General features: G+C 25.3%; 1 protein-coding gene across 2 annotated transcripts in view; it reads left to right on the forward strand.

The window, feature by feature from the left end:
- Positions 1-9,012: 9,012 nt before the first annotated feature.
- LOC117172045 (hippocampus abundant transcript 1 protein) overlaps positions 9,013-24,721 on the forward strand; it is a 51,583-nt gene continuing 35,874 nt past the window's right edge. For both annotated transcript variants that reach the window (XM_033359777.1, XM_033359779.1), the window contains exon 1: positions 9,013-9,281. In XM_033359777.1, coding sequence (XP_033215668.1) covers positions 9,159-9,281 — 123 coding nt within the window. In that variant the 5' untranslated portion in view covers positions 9,013-9,158. The remainder of the gene's footprint in view (positions 9,282-24,721) is intronic.

The raw sequence follows: 24,721 nt of genomic DNA on the forward strand, positions 1-24,721 counted from the left end.
TCATCAGCCTCTCTTTTTCTTCCAGTCCACTGTTTTTTTTTATTTTAAATTTCATTTCATTCCGGCTTTTTATAGATTTTTTTTAAAGTTGCGGGGCTTTAAATCATCAGCGTTTTTTAAGATGTAAAATTTTAATGAATTTAAATTTTTAATGAAAAGATCGCTATCTTTTCTTCTTCTTTGAAGTTACTTTTAATTCTTTTCAATTCCTTTGAATCATTTTTATTTCCCTTGAATTATTTTTAATTCCTTTGAGTTTTCTTTTGAATTCTTTTTAATCCAACTTACATTATTTTGAATCTTTTTTTATTGTTGAAAATTTATGTTTTTGATAAAAATCTAATAATTTAGTGAAGATTGAACTATTTTGGTTGAAAATTAACTTTTTTGTTGAAAATTTATATTATCTGGTTTGAAAATTATATATTTTTTTAACACTTATTCTCTTTTGATAGAAATTTCATATTTTATGATTTAAAAGAAAATTTTCAACGAAAGAGTTGCATTTTAAACCAAAAACATGAGATTTCTACCCAAAGAGAAGCATTTTATACAAAGTAATTCAATTTTTAACGTAGAAAATAAGAATTTTCAACCAAATTCATACATTTTTAACAAAATAGATTATTTTTCAAGAATTCTAGGTGATTTTTGACGAATTAAGGATAAATTCAAGAGAATTCAGAGTGAATTCAACAAAGTTAAATCCTAAAGAATCCAGGATTTATTCAAAATTATTTAAGAAGAAATAAAAAAAAAATTCAAGGAATTCAGGGTAAATTCCAAATGAATAATTCAAAATATTCCATTGATTTCAGTAAACCTGGTAATGAATTTAGAAGAATTCAACGAAATTCGAGAGATTTTGAAGAAACTTATAATAATTTGAGTGGATTAAACAAAGTTAAAAAAAATTTCCAATAAATAAAGATAAATTAATAAGAATACAGGCTGAATTCCAAATGAATTAGAGAAAATAAAAAATATTTCACTGATTTTATTAATTTAAGAGAATTTGATGGAATCCATAGGAATTCAAGATTAATTCAAAAGGATTTCAAAGAATTCAGGATAAATTCTAAATTAATTAAAAAAATTTAAGAATATAAAATAATAATTCCATTCGAAGTAATAAGAACTCAACTGCAAATGAAAGCACTCAAAGTGACACTCTTGAATTTTCAATTTAAAAAATTGAAAATTCCCAATTTAAATCCGAAATTTTAATTCTTTTCGAAAATTTTCCATTTAAACTAATTTGAAAAATTAGAACTTTTTGGACGAATTCCCTCTTCCAATGTATAATTTAATTGTTTTCGAATATACCTCGTTTTAACACAGAACAATAATTTTGTTGGAAAAATTCCATTTTCCATTGAGAATTGCTATTCTCCTGGATAAATTCCAGTTCCAACTCAGAATTTGTTAAGAATTCAAAATTGCTTCTTCAAATCCGGAATTTTAATACTTTTCGAAAATGTTCCTTTTCCAAAAAGAATTCGAATTTTTGTAAAATTCCCGGTTCCAATATATAATTTTAATTTTTCTCAAAAATATCCCGTTTCAATTTAGAATTATAATTCATTCTAATACAAAATTCCCTGTTTCAGCTCGGAATTTATTTAAATTTTAACATTCCCTGTTCCAAGAAGAATTATAATTCTTCCGGATAAATACCAGTTTCAATTCAGAATTGGTTAAAATTTGAAAATTCCCTGCTTCTACTCAGAATTATAATTCTTTGGACAAATTTCCTGTTCGAATTCAGAAATTTGTTCCTTTTCGAAAATGTTCAATGCTAGCTCGGAATTTTGTTAAAATTTGAAATTCCCAGTTATTATTCTGAATTATGTTATGTTAAATTATTTTAATTTGAAATAGTTGAAAAATACTTAAAATGCTTCAAAATTCTATTTCAAGATCTTGAAACATCTGCATGTTGTTTCGAATTTTTTCAAATTCAAAAATATTATTAAAAGTTTTTCACAACTTCTAAATATCTTTTAAAATTATTCGAATTTGAAATAATTAAAAAAAATCATTTTCAATTTTCCTAGCAATCTTAAAAAATGTTATTATTAAAAAGCTTCTAAATTTCTTGTTCGAAATCTGCCAAAAACTGTATTTGGTTTCAAATTAGGCCGTTGAATATTTGCACTCAAACTTTGGTAATAATAGCCGGGCTTTATCGGTACACGTAGACACTTCATTTAAATTATTTGAAATCAATTCAAATTTTTAATTAACTTTGAATTTTTTCAAAACTTCGAAATACTTCTTGAACTTACTCGATTTTTTCTAAGAATACTAGTTGTTCAATTGTTATTTGTACATCAAAATTTAAGAATTTGACTTACGAATTAAATTTTTTAAATAGAACATTTAAAATTGTAATTTTCAAAATTTAGTTTTTTTGTTCCGTTTTGAGTAGTTTATTTAAAATTACCGATTTTAAATGTACAATCAAATATTTCTAAATAATAAGTAATTGTTCTTTTTTTTAATTAAAAAATTACGTGGTTTAGGCATGTAATATTTTAGACTGAAATTTAATGAAAGTCTTTAAGAATAAATATGTTATTTAAAAGTTATTTTAAAATTAAAAATAGTTTATAAAGTTTCAATAGGGCATTTACATTTGCTTAAGACTTTCCAATTGAAACAGTTTAATTTTTAACGTCAAAATCTAGAAGTTCTAAAACTGTGAACTGATGTCGAATCGCTGTGTAGAATCAATTATTATTTATTTAAAAAAATTTTAAGTGCAATTCAAATTTTAAAATAATTAATTCACATTCACAGTTGATTTAACTAATTTTTTTTAACGGGTGAAATCTAAGTTAGTCGGATTTTTTTCTGAAAATTTGTAAACCTCCCGTTCAAAAAATAAATTCACAGTCATTTTCCGGTTTTTCCCAATCTCATAAATCTCCCTGTCATTTCCCAGTTTTCCCGGTCTAGCGGCCACCATAAATAAGGATAAATCAATAAGAATAGGAGCTGAATTCCAAATGAATTTAAGAGAATAAAAAATATTTCACTGATTTCGGTTGTTTAAGAGAATTTGATCAAATCTATTGGTATTCAAGATTAATTAAAAATAATTTCAAAGAATTTAGGATGAATCCCAAATTAATTGAAAAAATTTAAGAATCTAAAATAATTATTTCAGTAAAATTTTTGTGAATTTAGAAGAAATGTAAGGAATTCAAAAGATGGATGAAGTTCATAAGAATTAAAGTGAATTGAACAAAATTGTAAAAATAAAAGGAAAAAGGGAGTAAACACAAATTAGGGCGACTTCAACAAAATATAAGAGAATCAAAAATAAATAATGAATTTACCAGGATTAAAAATAAAAATTTAATTGAAAAATTGAATTCCTAGTAATTTCATCAGTCTCTCGAATTCCATTGAATTCTTTTTAATTCACACCAATTTTACTAAATCAATGGAATATTTTAATTTTGTTCTATTTATTTGAATTCATTTGGAATTCACTTTAAATTTTCTCAAATTCTTTAGAATTTGTTTTAATTCTTTTGAATTTCTTTAACTGTAATCAATTCAAAGGATTTACAAGTTATTAATTTTTTATTCACGCTAAAGTATTTTTAACTCATCTTGAATTCTTGTGCATTTACTCAAATTCTTTCTGAATTCTATACATTTTTCTAAATTTACTTTAAACTTAATTTATTCGGTGAATTTTCTAAATAACTTTTTTTTTCAATTACCCTTGAATTTTATTGAATTATATCGAATTCTTCTCATTTGCTTTAAATATCTCAAAATTCACTCAAATTATATTCAAGTCATTATTTTCTAATATTGTGAATGTTTTCATAATTATCTTAAAAGTTTTTAAGTAACCCTGAATTAATTATAATCATTTTGAATTATTAGGAATTTCATTCAATTCTTTTGAATTAACTTACATTTGTCTAAATTCGCTTTAAATTGAATGAGTTCAATACAATAAAATTTGTATAACTAACCTTGATTTATAAATATAAATTCGCTCCATATTTATTTTATTCAATGTTTATTTATTTTTCTTTAAATTATCTTCAAAATCTTATTTAATTAGACCTGCATTCTGCTTGCTCTCATTTTATTTAATTCAAGGGATTTTTTTTATTTTAGATTTTTGGTTTTAAACAAATTTTAAAATAATCTGATTTTGTTTTAATCCAATTACATTGTTACAAATTCACCTTGTATTTATGTGATATTCATTGACTTGTTCTCATTATGTTTCTCTAAATTCAATCAAATTTTGTTTAATTTTTTGTTCTGCATATTTTTACATTCTTTTTTTCATTTTTCTTACATTTTGTTAATTTCGCCTTAAATTCTGTTCTCTCCTATTTCACTCAATTCAAGGAAAACTGTTGGATTTTTAAAATTTGGTTGAATTCATTTTGAATTATGTTAATTTATCCTGAATTTTTTTGAATTAATGTTCAATTCCTATTAATTTCATCAAATTCTCTTAAATCCCCTTCAATTCTTCTTAATTAACCCCAATTTTACTGAAATCAATGTAATATTTTTAATTTTTCTTTCGATTAAATTTATTTGGAATTCATGATAAATTCTTTGGGATTTTGATTTTTTTAAATTCACCTTGAATTCTTTTTAAGCCTTATAAACTCGTTCTTTCCTTTTGTTTCTCATGAATTTTGTTGAATTCGTCCTGATTTCTTTCTCCTATTTTACATTCTTTATTTTAAATTCAAGGAAAATCATTTGATTTTTACCATTTTTTATATTCGTTTGAAATTCAGCCTAAGTTCTTTTAAATTCTTTGGGATTTTTTGAATTAATCTTAAATTCCTATGGATTTCATAAAAATTACGTAAACTACTAAAATTAGTGAAATGTTTTTTATTTTATTTTTTTTTTAATTTATTTGGAATTCAGCCTGTATTCTTATTGATTTATTCTTAATTCTTTGAAATTCTTTTGAACTTTCTTTAATTCTCTCAAATTCTTATGAGTTTCATCGAAATCTCTCAAATTCCATTGAATTCTTTTAAATTCACACCAGTTTTACTGAAATCAATGGAATATTTGAAATTTTTTAATTTTTGTTCATTGAATTTGTCCATTATCACCAAATTAGTTGAATTTTTAAACAAGAAGATTAATTTTAAAGACGATTTTTCAAACAAATACATACATTTCAACAAAATAGTTGAATTTTCGGATAAAAAAAATTAAATTAAAAATTTTTTTAAATTAAAAATTAATTTACAGTTGACAAAAGTAATTTTCAACAGAACAATTGCACTTTAAACCAAAAAATAAGAAATTTCTACAAAATAATTGAATTTTTAATTAAGAAAATATGAATTTTCAAGAAAACAGTTAAATTTTTAACCAAAAAAGATCAACTTTCAACCAAAAATAAAATATTTAATTTTCAGTCAAAAAAAATAATTTTCAACAAAATAGTTCAATTTTCAATTACACGCTTGCAGTTTAAACCCAGAAATATGAATTTTCAATAACAAACTTAATTTTTTACTAAATAGGATAATTGCCAACAAAATAATTGAATTTTTACCTAATAGATAGATTTTCCCAAAAAGATTAATTTTCTACCAAAAAAGACAAATTATCAACCAAACACATACATTTTCAAGAAAATAGTTGAATTCTGAACCAAAAAGGATCGATTTTCAATTAAATGGAAAGTTAAATTTTCAATTAAAACAGTTTATTTTTCAACCAAAGAAAAAACACGATTATAAAAAAAATATATGAAATTTCGACTAAAAAAGAAGTTCATACAAAACAATTGAATTGATAACCCAGAAACTATGAATTTTTAACAAAAAACTTGATTTTCAAACCAAATATTTCAATTATCAACAAAATAGTTGAATTTCCTGATAAAAAAATTAAATTTTAGCAACACAAAAGTGATTTTTTATCAAAAGAAAGGAATTTTTAATTAAAATTATGAATTTTTAACGAAATAGTTGACTTTTCTTTCTACAAAATGCAATTTTTAATCAAGCAACTCAGCAACCTTATCAACAACTCATCAACATCAAGTTTGGTTTAAAATTCATAGATTTTGTTGAAAATTCCTCGAAAAAAATTGTTAAAAATGTTTGATTGAAAATTGGTCTTCTTCGGTAGAAAATTAATCTTCTTGGTTGAAAATTCATCTGTTCGTTGAAAATTCATTTATTTTGAAAAGTCATGTATCTGTTCAAAACTTCTTGCTTCTTGCTAAAAAAAATTAAGCTTGGTTGAAAATTCATCTCTTGGGTAAAAATTCAACTTGGCTAGAAATTGAACAGTTAGGTTAATAATTAACGTTTTTGTTCACAATTTTTTTTTTGTTCTTGAATGAAAATTTAAAAAAAAAATTCAATTGTTTCGTGTAATATTCTTTTCTTTTGATAGAAATGTTATATTTTTTGGTTTGAAATGCAAGCGTGTTGTCGAAAATTGAACTATTTTGTTAAATATTCGTTTTTTTAACTAAGTTTTTTTACTGAAAATGGAACTATTTTCTTGAAAATTCATATTTTATGGGTTAAAATTCAATTGTCTTGTAGAAAAGTCGTGTTTTTGGTTTAAATTGGAATTTTTTCGATTGAAAATTAAACTTTTTTTATGATTTGAATACTTGGTTGATAATAATTTTTATACAATAATTGTAACTATTGCATTTTCGGTGTTTTGATAATTTTAAAATATATTTGAAAAAGTAACTTTGTAGCTTAAAAAGTCAAATATTTCGTCAAAAAATCACCGTTTTAAATAAAAATACCTCTTTTTTGTATAAAATTCTTCTTTTTGTTTTAAAAAATTTTATATATATTTTGTATATCTTTGTTTAAAATGTAATTGTTTTGTTGAAAAATATTTTTATTAGCTCTAAATTTATCTGTTGCCGTTTCGGTTAAATACTTGTTTTTTTTTTTTTTTAATTTGACCATTTTATTAGACCATTCTTTAGACACTTAAAATATTTGGTTTGAAATTTAAATTTCTTTTTGATAATTCATACTTTCTGGGTTAAACATTGAACTGTTTTGTATGTAATTTTTCTTTCTTGGAAGAAATTTCATCGATGTTTTTAATAATCTTGTTTCTTTTTTAACTGAAAATTTAACCATTCAATTTTTGGTTGAAAATCGCAAGTGTATGGTGAAAAGTTGAACTATTTTTTTTTAAATTAAGTATTTTGACTGCAAATTTAACTATTTTATTTTCGGTTAAAATTTTAACTGTTTTCTTGAAAATTCATATTTTCTTGATTAAAAATTCAATTGTTTTGTAAAAAATGTATCTTCTTAATTTAAAAAGTCTTTTCGTTTGTAGAAATTTCTTATTATTTGGTTTAAAGCGCAATTGTTGAAATTTAATTTTTTTCACTGTAAAATTATCTTCCAGTGTCGGTTGGAAAGATTTCTTTTTTATTTTATTTTTTTAATTCGACCGCTTGATTGGAAATTGCACTTTGTAGGATGAAAAATCAACCATTTCGTTAAAAATGTATAATTTTGATTAAAAATTTCTTTCTTTTAATAAAAAATTAGGTTTTTTATAAAAAAAGATCATTTATGTTTTGCTAAAATAAAATTTTTTTATCTGAAAATTAAACAATTTTATTGATAATTGTAATATTTGGTTTGAAAATCAAGTTTTTTGTTAAAAATTCATAATTTCTGGGTTATTAATTCAATTGTTTTGTATGAACTTCTCTTTTAGTCGAAATTTCATATATATTTTTTATAATCGTGTTTTTTCTTTGGTTGAAAAATAAACTGTTTTAATTGAAAATTTAACTTTCCATTTAATTGAAAATCGATCCTTTTTGGTTCAGAATCCAACTTTTTTCTTGAAAATGTATGTGTTTGGTTGATAATTTGTCTTTTTTGGTAGAAAATTAATCTTTTTGGGAAAATCCATCTATTAGGTAAAAATTCAATTATTTTGTTGACAATTATCCTATTTAGTAAAAAATTAAATTTTTTATTGAAAATTCATATTTCTGGGTTTAAACTGCAAGCGTGTAATTGAAAATTGAACTATTTTGTTGAAAATTAATTTTTTTGACTGAAAATTAAATATTTTATTTTTGGTTGAAAGTTGATCTTTTTTGGTTAAAAATTTAACTGTTTTCTTGAAAATTCATATTTTCTTAATTAAAAATTCAATTATTTTGTAGAAAATGTGTCTTCTTTGTTTAAAAAGTCTTTTTTTTTGTAGAAATTTCTTATTTTTTGGTTTAAAGTGCAATTGTTCTGTTGAAAATTACTTTTGTCAACTGTAAATTAATTTTTAATTTTTAAAAATTTTTAATTTAATTTTTTTTATCCGAAAATTCAAATATTTTGTTGAAATGTATGTATTTGTTTGAAAATTCGTCTTTCTAAAATTAATCTTCTTGGTTAAAAATTCAACTATTTTGGTGATAATTGAAATATTTGGATTAAAAACTAAGTTTTTTGTTGAAAATTCATACTTTCTGGGTATAAAATTAAATTGTTGTGTATGAACTTATTAATTTTGTGGTTGAAATTTCATATATTTTTTTTATAATCTTGTTTTTTCTTTGGTTGAAAATTAACTTTTTTAAATGAAAATTTAACTTCTATTTGTACTTGAAAATAAATCCTTTTTGATTCAAAATTCAACTATTTTCTTTAAAATGTATGTGTTCTTGGTTAAAATTTCAATTTTTTTTGTAAAAAATTCCTCTTCTTGGTTTGAAAATTATTTTTCTTTGTAGAAATGTCTTGTATTTTGGTTAAAAATGAAATTATTTGAAAGTCAATCTTTTAGTCCGATCAGAGTTAAAATATAATTTAAATTTCGCGCTTAAATGCGAATAAGATCTTAACCTCAATCTTTCTGTTGTACCCATCCTGTGATTCGTCGTTTCGAGACAGCTGTTTTCAGGAAAACGTCAAAATAGTGCGCCACCACGTGGCGGTTTCAGTCTGCAAGTTGCAACGTGCAACGAAAAGGTGAGTTTGTTATCTACCTTCGTGTTTCGTGATACAGTGAGAGGGAGCTTTGCAGTTTGGTGCTTTGCAAGAGGCTGAATGGTTTGAGATTGGTAGTGATTTTTAGCAAGGATTCGCGGGAAAATGGCTTATTTTCCATCGTCAATTTGTTAATATTTGATGAAATTAAAAAAGCGAAAGAGCTTGTGCGCGCAGTGCGTGAGTATGCCCGCCAAGGTCTCGAAGAAGGTGGTCGGCATGATTATCCGAAGCCGAAAAACCATGAAGGATGGTGTCATCACGGTACAGCAAAATTTTCCTTATTTTACTTCTACATTCTCGAATTTCCATCTCTCTTTTTTTCCCATTTCCCACGATTTTGGTGCATTTTGCGCGTGTAGGGTTTATTTTGGTCCCTTTCCATCTTGTTGTATAAAGGGTATAAAGGTTAGCTTTTGTTCGATTGATTGCATTGAGACAGAAGAATCAGTGGAAAAATTGGAATAAATTCTTTATTTGGAACAAGTCTGGTCATTTTTATTGAAATTTATTTCTTGGGGGGTTTTAATACTCTTTGGCGAACATATGGAAGAACAAAGAGTTCGTGTTAATTAATTTGGAACTCGGTAAGTCCATTAACCAATAACATTCTGCCAAATTTCTTGGTTATAATGTTTGCAAAATACCTGAAATGCGTGAAAACATTTTCTTGAATTCCAAACTATGAAACAAATAAAATAGAAATTTTTCCTAACCTAAATTTCTAATTATATTAATTTAACTCACCAGCAAAACAATTGAAATGAAAATCAGTCTTTCTAAAATCGATTAATGTAAAAACTGACATAAAAGTTAAGGAATTTTCGTGCTTTGCTAAGTTAATTTAAACCGATTAGCGATTACTAATCATGCTCTAAATGTATAGATACGGCGATAAATTCTCATCATGACTCAGCGGTGATAAACTGTATTTAATTCTAATTTACCTAACTGAATTTGAACAATTTTCGTCTTGTGATCTATTTACATTTCCTTATCATTTTTTTCTTGCTCCAAACGACATTCGGGGAGAATAATAAAAGTGGCATTGTGTAAATAAGAAGCAGAAGTTTATCTAATGACTACGTTGCTTTTTTAGCATATGACAAGTTTTTTTACTATGAATTTACAAGAATACGAAAGGAACCGGTTTTTCCTGGAAGTGATTTTTATTATTAAGCATGCAAAGAAGAGATAATTAATCAGGCAGATCTCGGAATTATATCTCTAATAACACTGTTTTACACTTTTTGTAAAAAATGTCACAATTTTTTTACTACTTCGAGAGAAAAAAATACACTAAAGACACACTTTTCAATGAAAAAGACCGATTTTTAACTAAATACTTTAATTTTCAACAAAATAGTTAAATTTTTAACCAAGAAGATTAATTTTCTACCAAAAAAAGATAATTTTTTAACAAAAGATTTGAATTATTAACTAAAATGATGAATCTGTAACAAACAAATGAATTTTCAATCAAATTGTTGAATTTTCAACCATTAAAATTAATTTTTCACCAAAAAAAGACTGATTTTCAACTGAAAAATATACATTTACTACCAGAAATGCAAAAGAAAAAACGAATTTTAAACCAAAGCAATTAATTTTCTACTAACTACTCTGAACAATGGATGGGTTGTTACTCCAAATTAAATTTGATTAATTTTTGGTTTATATTTTTTTCGTTCTTAAGTTTTTAAACTTAATAGTTGAATTATTAATTTAAAAAATTTTTTTTTTCCCAAAATTAAAGTATTTAAATTTGTATTGAACAGAATTAATTTCCAATACATAATAATTATTTTCTACAAGACAATTTACTTTTGTACTAAATAGTTGAATTTTATACCAAATGTTTTAAAATTTTGAGGCAAAAAAACGAATGTTTTAAAACACAGTTATTATTTCAACACAAGAGTATGCGTATTCAATTAAAAAAATTATATACTTTTTAATAAAAAAGAAAACAAATTTTTAAATAAAATTATGAATTTTAAACCTACAAAATAAATTTCTAACCACAGTGAAATTTTCAATCTAGAAAGATGAATTTTCATTTTATATTTCCACAAAAATAAATTTTAATGGATAATAAAAAACAGTTGAATTTAACCAAAAGAGACGAATTTTCAAAAAAATGCATAATTTTCTAACCAAATAGTTGAATTTTCAACCAAGAAGATTAATTTTTTACAAACAAAAAGGAGAATTTGTAACAAACTTGATCAATTTTCAACTAGGTACTCTGAACAGTGGATACGATGTTGTCCAAATTTTATTTTATTAAATTTTTGTTTATATTTTTTTCGCTCCTAAATTTTTTACACTAAATAGTTGAATTATTAAATATATGTATATAATTTTTTCCAAAATTGAAATAGTTAAATTTTCATTGAACTAGAAAGATGCTTTTTTAGTTGATATTTTAACAATTTAAATCAATTAAAACAATTACTTTTCAATAAAAAAAAAGAATTGTCTAGTTAAATGATGAATTTTCAACACAAAAAATTAATTTTTAGTTGATATTTCAACATAAATAGGTTTAAATAAAACAAAATACAATTGAATGTAAACCTAAAACATGAACTTTTCATAAAATACATAACATTTTAACCAAATAGTATAATTTTGAATCAAGATGATAAAGAAAGAAATAATCAATTTTTTTCTGCCTTTTAAGTTTTTTAATCTAAACAATGGAGTTTTTAAATTTAAAAAATATCAATTTTCTACAAAACAGTTTAATTTGGTACGAAAGACTTAAATTTTATACCAAATGTTGTTGAATTTTCAAGATTAAAAGACGAATCTTCTATAGAGCAGTTACATTTTCGACAAATACTCACATTTATATTTTTTTAATTACTTTTTACAACAACAAAAAAGAATTTTCCACTAAAGTTAATTACATTTGTTCAACTTTCAACTATGAATTTCGGTCTCTTCGACCGAACAGAAAGAATTTACAACAACAATAGTTGGATTTTATTCTTGGATCTTATTAATTCCTTTGGAATTTAAGTAGAACAATGAGAAAAAGTGTAAAAACCGGGAAGGATGCGATAAATAAATAGGAATTACGATCATTTATAGGCGAAAGAATAACATTTTAATTAAACATTGAAGTTCATTTTTAATACTTGAACAATTTTATAGCGTAATCTTGAATTAAATTTTTTTTTTGCTTTTAAAACAGTCATTTTATTGAAACACGAAGAGTATTGTAAATCTTTTTTTCCATTGTAAAGGAATCATATCTTTTAGAAGAAATATTGCTACTAAACAGTTTTTTATTTGTCAAAAGATTTCACTATGATTTAAAATTAATCTTCTTGCTTAAAAATGCATCCTTCTTGGTTAAGAATGCAACGGTTTGGTTGAAATATAATCTGTTTTGTTTGAGGGTTAAACAATTTGATTGAAAATTCGTCTTTTTGGGTTGAACTAGAATGTTTTTCTTATTAAATATTAAGAAAAAATTTGTTGAAAATGAACCACTTTGTTTGAAGGTAAATTTAATTTTCAAAAATGTATTTTTTGTTTGTAGCTGCACTATTTTTGTTAAGACCTAACTTTTTACTTGAAAATTAATATTTTTAGTTGGAAATTGAACTATATGGTTAAAAACAAACTATTTGATAGAACACTAAATTTTTGACTTAAAAGTCATATTTTCGAGTAGAAACTTCAAATGTTTTGAAGTTGACTTATCTATCTTCTTGGATTTAAGTTCAACTATTATATTGAAATTTGATGTAATTTGTTTGGAAATTTAATTATTTGGTAAAAAATTCCATCCTTCTTGGTCGAAAATTCAACTACTTGTTGGAAAGTTGAACAAGAATAAAAATTAATTTCGTTTTATATTCTTCTCTTTGTTTGAAAATGTCACTTTTGTTGAAAATTAGTTTTTTTTTGTTTACTAAAAATTCATTTTTGTATCTGAAAATTTAACTGTTTAATTGTTAGTTAGAAATTTATCTGTTAGAAGTTGAAAATTCGTCTTTATGGTTAGAAAATTATTCATTTTTGTTGACAATTTATATTTTTGGTTGAAGTCAACTGGTTGAAATTAGTTTCTCATGAAAATTAAGTTTTGAAACTGAAACCTTAACAATTCTATTTCTGGTTCGCATTTTTTCAATTAAAAATTAAACAGTTTGAAGAAATAGTATCTTTATTGTCAAATAACAATCGAAAATTGTATTTTTACAACAGATAAAATTGTTTCATTTTTCAATTTTTTTCATTTGATTAATTAAATTTAAATAATGTTTTTTAAACCCCAAATCTTGACCCCTAAGGCTAATATTTTCTTTTTTTATCCCAAATTTGACCCCAATTCTGTATGCAAATTAAAAAAGTAATTGTGTCATTCATATTGAATTTACTGGAATTTTTGCGGTTTAATAATCACAGGGACTTTAAAATCATATTATATTTTCTGTAAAATCTATATAAAAAATGTATCCTGTGAATGTATTCCTGGAAAATTTACCAAAGTTACATTCTTATTAACTATTTATATCTATTGATCTCTCAATATCTTAAAAATTGATTCTTTTAGAACTCATTCACGATGAATGATGAGTTTCCTAAGACATTTCGTTGACAGATCTTCGTGGATTTAAGGATATCACATTTTTATCAGCGTATCTGATAAAAGAGAATATGGCACATTTGATGAAAGTTATCGCAGAAAATACATTCATTACATGTTTAATGTGATAAATATAGCTGCGAAATTGCAGAGAATTAAACCTTGAAAGGTTGAAAATGTCTTTTGAAAATCATTCAAACTTATAGTTTTTACATTTGAAAGTTTCCCATAAAAAACTCGAATTTCTTATTAAATAACTTTACATCATTTGTATTTGAAGTTAAAACTCGTTATTTAAACAGTCTTCGCACTCTTTTTCATCGTTTTTGGTTCAAAATTAAACTATTTTTTTTTAATTTGAAGTATTTTCTATACAATTATATTTTCGATTTATAATTTATCGTTTTGGGTTAAAATTCAACTCTTATTCCTAAGTCATATTTTGTGATCGAAAACCTTGTTTTTTTTCGATATTCGTCTTTTTTTATAGAAAATTCGTCCTTTTGGATTGAATATTTATGTTTTTGGGAGAAATTTGATCTTTTTTTGGTTGAAAATATAACCATATTGTTAAAAATCTAAATGTAATTTTTTTTTTGGATGAACTTTTTTTTGTTTGAAAATTAATCTTTTTTTGATAGAAAATTGAATTTTCTTGGTTCCAAATTTATCTTTCCTGGTTAAAAATGAACTTTTTAATGAAAAATTCCACTATTTAGTTAAATTTTTCAACTGCAAATTTAACCATTCAATTACCAGTTTCTTTTTTTATATTCGAAAATTTAGCTTAAAATATGAACTATTTGGTAGAACTCTTATCTTTCTGGATTACAAATTTCACCATTTTGGTCAAAATTAAATTATTTTGTTACAGATTCGTCTTGTTGGATAGAAAATTTGTCCTTTTCGATTGAAAATAAATCTTTTTTGCAAGAAAATTCATCTTTTATAGTTCAAAATGAACTTTTGGATAAAAATTCAATTATATGGTTAAAAATATTTTTTTAAACTAAGTTAACCTAATTCATTTAAAAATTTATTTCTTTTTGAAAGGCTTAAAAATTTAAATATTTGGTGGAAATGTCATCTTTTTTTCTTAAAAATTAAAAAATTTTGTTGAAAATTTTATTATTTTGTCGCAAATTCATCTTTATGGAAAGAAAATTTGTCGTGTATTAAATTATTTTTTTTTTTGTAAATAATTCATCTTTCCTGGTTCAAAATAATTTTTTTTAAATGCAAATTCAATTATTCTGTCGAAATTTTTATGTAAATTTAACTATTCCATTTTTGGTTAAAGTCTTTTTGTTAAAGCTCGACCATTTTGTTGAAAATTCCTTTTTTTATAATCAATCTTTCCATAGTTATAGAATAAATCTTTCAATAGTTAAATTAGACCATTTAGCTTAAAATGTGAACTATTTGGTAGAGTTCTTATCTTTCTGGGTTACAAATTTTACCATTTTGTTCACAATTAAATTATTTTGTTGCAGATTCGTCTTGTTCGTTAGAAAATTTGACTTTTTCGATTGAAAATAAATCTTTTGTGTAAGAAAATCCATCTTTGCTAGTTCAAAATTAGCTTTTGGATGAAAATTCAACTATATGGTTAAAAATATATTTTTTAAACTAAATTAACCTATTTCATTTTCATTTAAAAATTTATTTATTTTTGAAAATTGGACAATTTTGCTTAAAAATTCAACTATTTGGCGGAAATGTCATCTTTTTTTCTTAAACACTTAACAATTTGGTTGAAAATTTAATTATTTTATCTTTCCTGGTTCAAAATAAACTTTTTTCAATGAAAATTCAAATATTCGGTCGAAATTTTTATGTAAATTTAACTATTCCATTTTTGGTTAAAATCTTTTTTTTAAAGCTCAAACATTTTGTTGATAATTGCTTTTTTTATAATCAATTTTTTTATAGTCAAAATTTTTACTACTAAAATTATGAATCTTTTTTCGGTAGAAAATTTATCTTGCGTGGTTGAAAATTCATCTTTCTTGGAATAAAATTAACATTTTTGTTTAAAATTCTACTATTGGGTTGAAAATTATTTTTCTAACTGTAAATTTAACTACATATATTACATTTACGTTTGAAAATTTCTTTTTTTGTTGTTTGAAAATTCGATCATTTGGTTGAAAATTCGATCATTTGGTTGAAAGTTCAACTTTGTAGGCTGAAAATTCCTCTCTTTGGTTAAAACTTTAACTGTTTTGTTGAATTTTTTGTTAAATGAAGTAATTTTGCTGAAAATTTAGCCATTTCATTTTTGGTTGAAAATTGACCTTTTTTAGATGATAATTCAACTATTTCGTTGAAATTTCATGTATTTTGTTCAAAATTGGTTTTTTTGCTAGAAACCTAATCTCCGTGATTAAAAATTTATATTTTTGGTAAAAATTTATATTTTTGGTAAAAATTTATATTTTCTGAGTTAAAAATTCAATTGTTCTGCATAACATTCTTCTCTTTTGGTAGAAACGTCATATTTCTTGGTTCAAAATGCAAGTGTTTACTTTAAAATTAATCTTTTTTGGTTCATGATTTAACCATTTTTTTGAAAACTCATTTCTTTTGGAAAAAAATTCAACTATTTTGTTAAAAATTCGTTTTTTTTGTTTAAAATTAAGTTTTTTAATTTATGATTTTACTATTCTGTTTTCGGTTGAACATTGGTCCTTATCAGTTGAAAATTCATCTTTTTGGTAAAAATGTATCTATGTATTTTGTTGCCAATTAAATTCAGTGGCAAAAACAATTTTCAACTAAAAATGTAATAGATAAATGTTTAGTTCAAATACTTCATTTTTAACCAAAAACAAACGAATTCTTAATAAAGTAGTTTAATTTTTAATGATAATGATCAATTTTTTACCAAAGATTTGACTTTTCCTCCTAAAAAAAGTGCTTTTACAACCAAACTGTATTGCATTTTAAACTCAAATATAATCAATTTCTACCAAAAGAAAGGAATTTTCAAACCAAAGAGGAATTTTCTACAAAAAAATTGAATTTTTAACCCAGAAAATATGAGTTTTTTTAACGAAAAAATCAATTTTGAACCAAGAGGAAAATTTTGGAAGAAAAATCCAACTTTTTTGTTGAACCTACATTAATTTTATTTGAAATAATTCCCGTCCCTGTCACCCCCCCCCTCCCTAACTTTTTACATTCTCATCATTTATGATTGAGAAAGTATTAGAATTGTCGGAAATTTGACATCACAATTTTCAACGGATCTGCATGTTTCGAGACCCCTTGAATCCGAAAATCAGTTTTTCACGATGGCGCCTGTCTGTCCCGCTGTCCGTCCGTAAACACGATAACTCTCGAAAAAATGAACGAATCAAATTCATCTTTGGCACACTTTTTTTAGGTCCTAAAAGAAAGAACGAGTTCGTGAACCAGCCATTTTTGATAAAAATTCAAAAAATGAGCGCATTTTGAAAAATTTTGAGACCACTTTTTTCTGAATATGAAAATTCTATGTACGGATATTTATGGTATTTAATAGAAAAAAAATTTATCTAATGACTTTTTTCGATAAAAAGAAAATTCTCAGAGTTATAGCGTTTTCAAAATTTTTTTAATCAACCGAAAATCAAAATTTGAAGCCCAAAAACGCACGATATGACAAAAAGTCAAGAGAAGAACAATATTTCTTTTTAAAAGCCCTACAAGATTATCATAACTAATTTTTGGATTTTTTTCAAAAATCGAAAATTCTAATTTTGATTGCACAAAAAATAATTGAAAATAAAAAATTCCATTTTGTGGACAAACTATGTTGGATACGAAAAAAGATGAATTAACAAAAATGGTTATCCCAAACAAGATGTACAATTTCGTGAAGAATTACTTCTTGATAGGACGCGAAAGTTACGAAAAAAAAATCCAACAAAACCTGTTTACAAATGTCCGTCGGAAATCGAGCGCGCAGCGCGAATGTCACGATGAGAATGTGTACCTCAAAGCCTACAGAGTTTTGAGAAACTTAATCTTTGACGATACTTAATTAAGTAGACAATTCAGAATATGGAGACGCATATAAATACTGCCATCTAAAAGAGATCTTTTTGATAAAGTTTTTTTCAAACATTCCAAATGCAAAGAATAAATATCCGAGCGCGAGATTCAACCGTCGCACGCCCTAGGCGCGCTCAAACGTGCGAGCGAAGCGAGCCGCGCGCGATGAGAATATGCCCGCGGAGCGGGCAGATTTTTTTAGAAAAAAAAAACACCCTATTTCCCCTCGTCTGAGAACATTTTCACTTAACTCTGAAAAGCCCTGCGGACAATTATCGAATTTTGTCACATCAAACTGACACCAGTCATCTAATTCAAAACAAGGCAGGCGTTAATTGCATAAACGTTTTTGCCACGGATCGATAAGAGCGCGAATGCAGTGCTTGTATTCTTCATTGAATTTTGTCTACTCCAATCAGCAGCAGCCCGGAATTACTGGAACAGCTGATGGCTTGCCTCTGCGTGTTGGAACTACTGTTGTCATTGGAATCAATGACGTTATGACGAGCATCAGCGGTGGTCAGCACACCAGTTGGATTAATTGGTCTGCCTCGTGTTTCATCATTTGCCCTCGACTACTCCGCCGACAACAGGCCAGATTGATCGGCCGTGGTGAAAAAAGAAAAGAATCAGCCCCTATCGAAAGTTACCGCAAACTGGTTATGGATTTACGGCCGATACAGGCCAGTCAGCCAAGAGGGCTGACAGTCTACTCTGAGGGGTGGGAAGGGTTGCAATGCAGAGGTTTGTGCTCTTGCGTAAACTTTCCAATCGCTCCCTATTCCCAAAAATCGCCAACTTTTCCCCCAAGATTCACAAATCGGATTAATCGTGAGTGCCAGTGAGCCATCAAGAATCTCTAATAATACGACCAGTGACATTGGCAATCGTCAAGGTGTGCAGAACCTTCAGATTTTCAGTCCAACTCTTCACCCCTGTGTGGACGTGGTGCTACTGACAATTCATTGATGAAGTACCACTTGACAACATTTCAATCCTGGGACTTTTAATGACCTAAAAAATCAATGAATCGCGCAAAATCATACCGTCGAGGAAGAATTCACGCTCTGATTCACGCACTCGAGTCGAACGTTTCCTTCTCACCCCCTGCGGACATCTTTGAATTCCTCCGATAAAATCCGCACCTGTTTCTTTTTTTTTGTGTCCTCAGTTGTCATCTGGTAGCCGAGGCTCCAGCCTCCGATCCCCTTTCCCAATCGCGGAGTGAAATTTCATTTCTTTTCTTTCACTCAAATTTGATCTCAGCTTCTCTACGTGGGCTAAAAATACCCACAGTGAAAATACCTACACTCTCGTCGGTTGTTAAATAGAATCGTTGACGTTAGAGGTTTAATAGTGATATTCAAAGGTGATTTTAACTACATAGTAATCGAGAGAAACTCGCTCGAAGACTGTGATTGATATTTTGTTGAATTGGCAATTAAAGAGCACAACGTATGTAATTATGCACAAGGATTGTTAAGTATTGATATTTTTTATGAGGTTCTGAACCTGCAGTGTTGAAGCACAAGTTGACGGATTTTTCGAGATATTTAAAGTTAAAGAGCGATATCAAAAATATGATTTGGAATCGTTTGGTGGCGAGTGGAGGAAAATGTGGCTGTGATCTGATTTTTTGAAAAGGAGGGCACACATGAATAGTGGAAGGACTGGAGACTATTGAATAGTGAAGGAAGTGATTTTGTGCTGAATATGGTTAATCGATGAATTCAACATGTGACCAGAATTTTTACAAAATGGAAAGGTTCAAGTAAAAGTGCCGTTTAGGGGTCATGCCCCCTGGGGCACAGGGCCAGGCAGAGGGCTTGGGCCCCTCTTGTTCCGAATTGCACAATAACCAGGAAAGTGCCACCGTTGAACTTAGCGATACAAGAACACTCTATCAGCGATGTTACCAGCATCTCAAGGTCAGCTGCCACAGCCTAAATTCCTGCCAATTTTGGCAGGCGGACTTTAGTTTAATTCTGATTTAGCGACAGAGAAAATATTTTACCATTTTTTTTAGGCTCATTTAGGATTGCTTTCTTCTTTTTTGCATCAAAGAGTGTTTACTGTCAGACACAAGAGAGGTAGCCGGTGGACCGGGAAACCGGGAATTTTATCGAGACCGGGAAATGACACTGAATTTGTTTTTAGAAGAAAAATCTATCCAATCAGATGATATAATGCAATTTAAAATCATTTTAATTACGATGTGTAAGTTTAAAATCTTTTACTTGAACAATTTTCCATTTTTGGATTTTCAATTTTAAAATAAAATTTTGAAAATGGACAAGGTGTAGATGGGATCTTTTTTTTTGATTTGCTTGATAATCATTTTATTGGATTGCAAATTTTACTATTCTATTTATGGTTAGAAATTTCTTGAAAATTAAAATTTTTTTAGGTTGAAAATTTAACTGTTTTTTTTTTTTTAATTCATCTTTCTTGGTTGAATATATACATTTTTTTTACTCTAAATTTACCTGTTCCATTTACGGTTATTTGCTTGAAAATACGTTGTTTTTTTGCTTGGAAATTAATCTTATTCATTGAATATTAATTTTTTTGATAGAAAATTGAACTATTTAATTCAAAATTAATGTATTTTTTTTGTAATTCACATTTTCTGAGTTAAAAATTAAATTAGTTTATAGAAATTTCGTTTAAATTTAAAATTCCTTCGTTTTTGGTAGAAATTTCTTATGTTTTTGTTAAAAATTAGTCTTTTTGGGTTGAAGATTTGACTACTATTAAATGTGTTGAGAATTTATTTTATTTTTGGTTTCAAAATTTGACCATTTGGTTTTAAATGCAAATTTTCAGGATGAAAATTCAACTATTTGGTTAAAAATTGATCATTATAATAAAAAATTCCTCCCGGGTTAAAAATGTAACTATTTTGTTAAAAATTAGTCTTATTTTTGTTAGAAATTAATTTTTTTGACTCAAAATTTAGCTATGCAATTTTTAGTTGAAAATCGTTCTTTTTTAGAGAAAATTAATATTCTTGGTTAAAAATGATTATTTTTTGGGTTACAAATTTAATTGTTTCATAGAATATTCGTCTTTTTGGTTTGTAAATTCTTTTGTTTAGATAAAAATTTCTTATATGTAGTTTAGTTTAAAATGTAATTGCATGGGTGAAGATTTAACAATTTTATTGACATTTTTATTTATAACTGTAAATTTTCTAATTAAATTTTCGGTTGAAATTCTTTTTTTTTACAGTTCGACCACTTGGTTGAAAATTTTACTTCTTATGATGAAAATTCAACTATTTGATTAAAAATTTAACTTTCGTTGAAAATTTATGTTTTTATGGTTAAAACTTAATTTTTTAACTGAACTTTAACTATTCCATTTTTGATTGCAAATTTATATTTTGTAATTGAAAATTCAACTATTTTGTATAAAATTTATATATTTATTTTAAAAAAAAGTCAATCTTGGTTAATTTAACTAATCAATATACGGTTGGAAAATTCTCTTTTTAATTCGAACATTTTGTTGAAATTTTAAGTTTGTAGATTGAAAAGTCAAATGTTCGTTTAAAAATGCATTTTTTGAATAAATTCGTTTTTTGTTGTTGTTAAGAATTAAGTAAATTAAGTTAATTTTAAACTATTAACTACAAACCAAGCATTCAAAACTAAACAATTTTAAGCTGAATTTTTTAAAATAGAAAGCCTTGAATCGTTAACATTTCAAAGACATAAATTTAAACTTTGAACGTCACAATTTTAATTAATTAATTAAATTTGTATATCTAATTGCAGGGTTGCAATATAGAACTAGTTAAGCAACACTGATCGAAATTGGGTTTATTCCATGAAAACAAAAAATTTACAAATCAAATGCACATTGTGTTAAAAGGATTTTTCCAAAGTATTATTTTATAAAGAATAAGCAAAAATTTGTATTAAAAATATTTATTTAAAATATATATCATTTAATGGCAGGAAAGAAATTTTCTGAATTTTTGTAGCAAAAAAGAAAGCTTTTATTCTCATGCAGCATCCTGAATATCGCAGGAGTAAGTTTTTATTTTTGCCAAAAACTGGAAATTTGTTTTTTAATCGCTATCCGAGGTCGATTCTAAAAATCCATGAAATTTAATCTGAATGTATATTTTTACATATTTTGAACAGAAAATTTAGAAGCTTTTTAAGAATTGTGTAAGGTATTAAAAGAATAAAAAAATTTCTTCTTTCAAAAGATTTCCAAAGTTTCCAATGTAGCCAAAAAAGAATTTAGAAGATTGTAGGGCAATATTTTTAATTTTGCAGGATTATTAAAAACATTTTAGGAAAATTTCTAATAATTTTAAAAGAGATTTAGAAGTTTTCAACTAATTTAAAAAATAATTCTAGAATTTAAAAAGATTTCAACAAATTTTAAACGAAATTTAGAATTTTAAATGTTTTAACAGTCTAAAATTCGAAGAAACAGAATCCAGTATAAAATTGAACAGCTGAAAATTATAAAGTAATTAAGCAAAATTGAAGAAAGTGAAATTTTCTATAGGAGCGTTGAACATTCTCAAAATTTATTTTTAAATCTTACCAATAAATAGTTTTAAAATATTTATTTGAACGATTGCAAACTAAACCAGTAAGGATTTAAATAAACTTTAAAGCTAAAACATTTGTTCGATGAGTCATACAAATTAAATAATTTTGACATCCCAATTTTTTTTTGGCACTCATACTTATACTGTTTTAAATTTGAGTTTAAAAACATTTAGAGTTAATTTCACATTTTATTATCAATAATGGTATTTAGAAAATAGAAAATCACACATAAAAATTATTTCTAACCAATTTTTCTTGTAAGACATTTTTATATATCCGTGAATAGATTTCCAATCTAAGTATAGCAATTTTTCTAAATAAATTATTTAATGGACAGAAATCATTAAAAATCGTGTAAAATTAATTATAAATATAAAAACTCTTATAAAATGATTGTGCCTTTTTTCTTGTAGGTGGAAAAATGAGTCTGATTAAAATTATCGCTGTAAAATATGACGTCAAAGATATATGGTAAAAATGGAACATTTTTTACTATAATAATAAATGTATTGAAAAGAATCTTGGGAGGATTAATTTTTGTATTATAGTAGATAAAACGAATTTGCATTGCTAAAATTGAATACATTTTCAAGGAATTTAATGTCAAAATCAGGAAATATTGAATTAAACTTTTTTTATTTCTAATATATGAACAGTTTAAGATTCTTGACACATGTTTTGAAAGTGAAGAATATATACGCAGAGTTATTTCTTTGAATTAAATTCTGTTTCATTTATATAATTAGTTGAATTTGATACAAATACCAGTTTACACCGAAACTGAGAATCTAAACCGACTTGAGTGAATGGAATACAAAATTTAATGGGTCTGACGACCGAACAATTGAACTTTATTGAAGGAATAAAAACGCCAACTCTTCGGCAATAAAAATATCATTAAGGAGTTTTATTCCTCTCTACAATCTATTATGATGCACTTTTATTTTACTGAATGTAATATTTAGTTAATTTTTCACGAATGAGCATTGGACATTCAAGATATTAAAAAATAAGAAATATATAAAGAAATTATTTTTGATGAAAAAATTTTTTTTTCGAAAATGGTATCATTGTATAAAAATATTGGGTACAAAAGAATAAATTTAAAAAAAAACTATTGTATTTTCGGCCAAATAGTTCAATTTTAACTGCAAAATTGGGAGCGTTCTAAGTTGACAAATTTCAGATTACAATTTTTTGAATGGAGAATTTTTGTAGAAAGAATTTGATCTTGTATCATTTCTAATTCAAAGCGTTTAAAATTGAACAATCTTATTTTTAATTGAAGAATCTCGAATCTGAATAATTTAATATTAAAATTTCAAAAATAGGACAAGTTAAAAACTTTAAAAATGAAATATTTTTAGACTAGAATTTTGAAAATTCGCAACAACTTTCTTCTGCAGATTATTTTTTTAGTTATAAATTCTATTAGTTAGTTAAAAATTTAATAATTTTCTTAAAAAGACATCCATTTAGGATGCAAATTGTTTACAATTGTTATTTTGATGTTACAAAGTGAACTGGAATCTTCTTTGGATTAAAATTTAATTATTTTGTTTAAGGTTTTTTTTTGTTTTTATTTGTCTTAGGAGAAATTTTATCTTTCTTAAATAAAAATGTAACTTTTCGGTTAAAAATTCAACTATTTTTTTTTAAAGTTTGTCTTTTTGATTTAAAAATTCACCTGCTTTAGGAGAAATTACACCTTTCTTGGATGAAAATGCAACGGTTAGGTTGAAAATTCAGTTAACAAAAAAAAACAATTTTCTGCAAAACAGTTGAATTGTCTAATTAATTTTTTGGCCAAAAAGACGAGTTTTCTACCAAACAGTTGCATTTTTAACCCAAAAATATAAATGTTCAATAAAAAAGTTAATTTTCAACCAAACAGTTGAATTGTCAAGGAAACTTTTAAAGTAAATCTTGATGGAGGCTTCTAAGCACACTTCAGAAAAAAAATAATTTAGGTTGAAATTGTTTACTTAACAGTAGTTATTTAAAGTTTTATTTTTTTTTCTTTTCAGGGAAAAGTTACAATTTTTGTTTAATCTTAATGATCAAGGTCTCATTTTATTCTTTGAAGGATTCTCTAAATTTCTATTTGGGTTGATAAATTAATTGAGAAATCATACAGTTATTATTGTTACAAACAATCATAGTTTAAATTTTAATTGACACCACCCAAATAGAATTGCAGAGAATCCTTCAAAGAATAAAATGAGGCCTTGATCATTAGGACTAAATAAAAATGCTAAATAGATATTTTTTTGTTGATTTTATAAATCATTTTAAAGATAGGAAACTTTTGAGATTGATTGTACGTATTGTACATCCTTAAAAAAAAAATCATTTTTGACAAACAAAAATGCATTTCCAAGCTAAAAGGATGAACTTTCAACAAAAAATGTAGTAGCTAATGTTTAATTAAAAAATATGTTTATTTCAAATTAAAAACAGTTTAATTTTTAACAAAAAAATTGATT

The sequence above is a fragment of the Belonocnema kinseyi genome, chromosome 4, assembly GCF_010883055.1.
Source record: "Belonocnema kinseyi isolate 2016_QV_RU_SX_M_011 chromosome 4, B_treatae_v1, whole genome shotgun sequence".
Lineage (NCBI taxonomy): Eukaryota > Metazoa > Arthropoda > Insecta > Hymenoptera > Cynipidae > Belonocnema > Belonocnema kinseyi.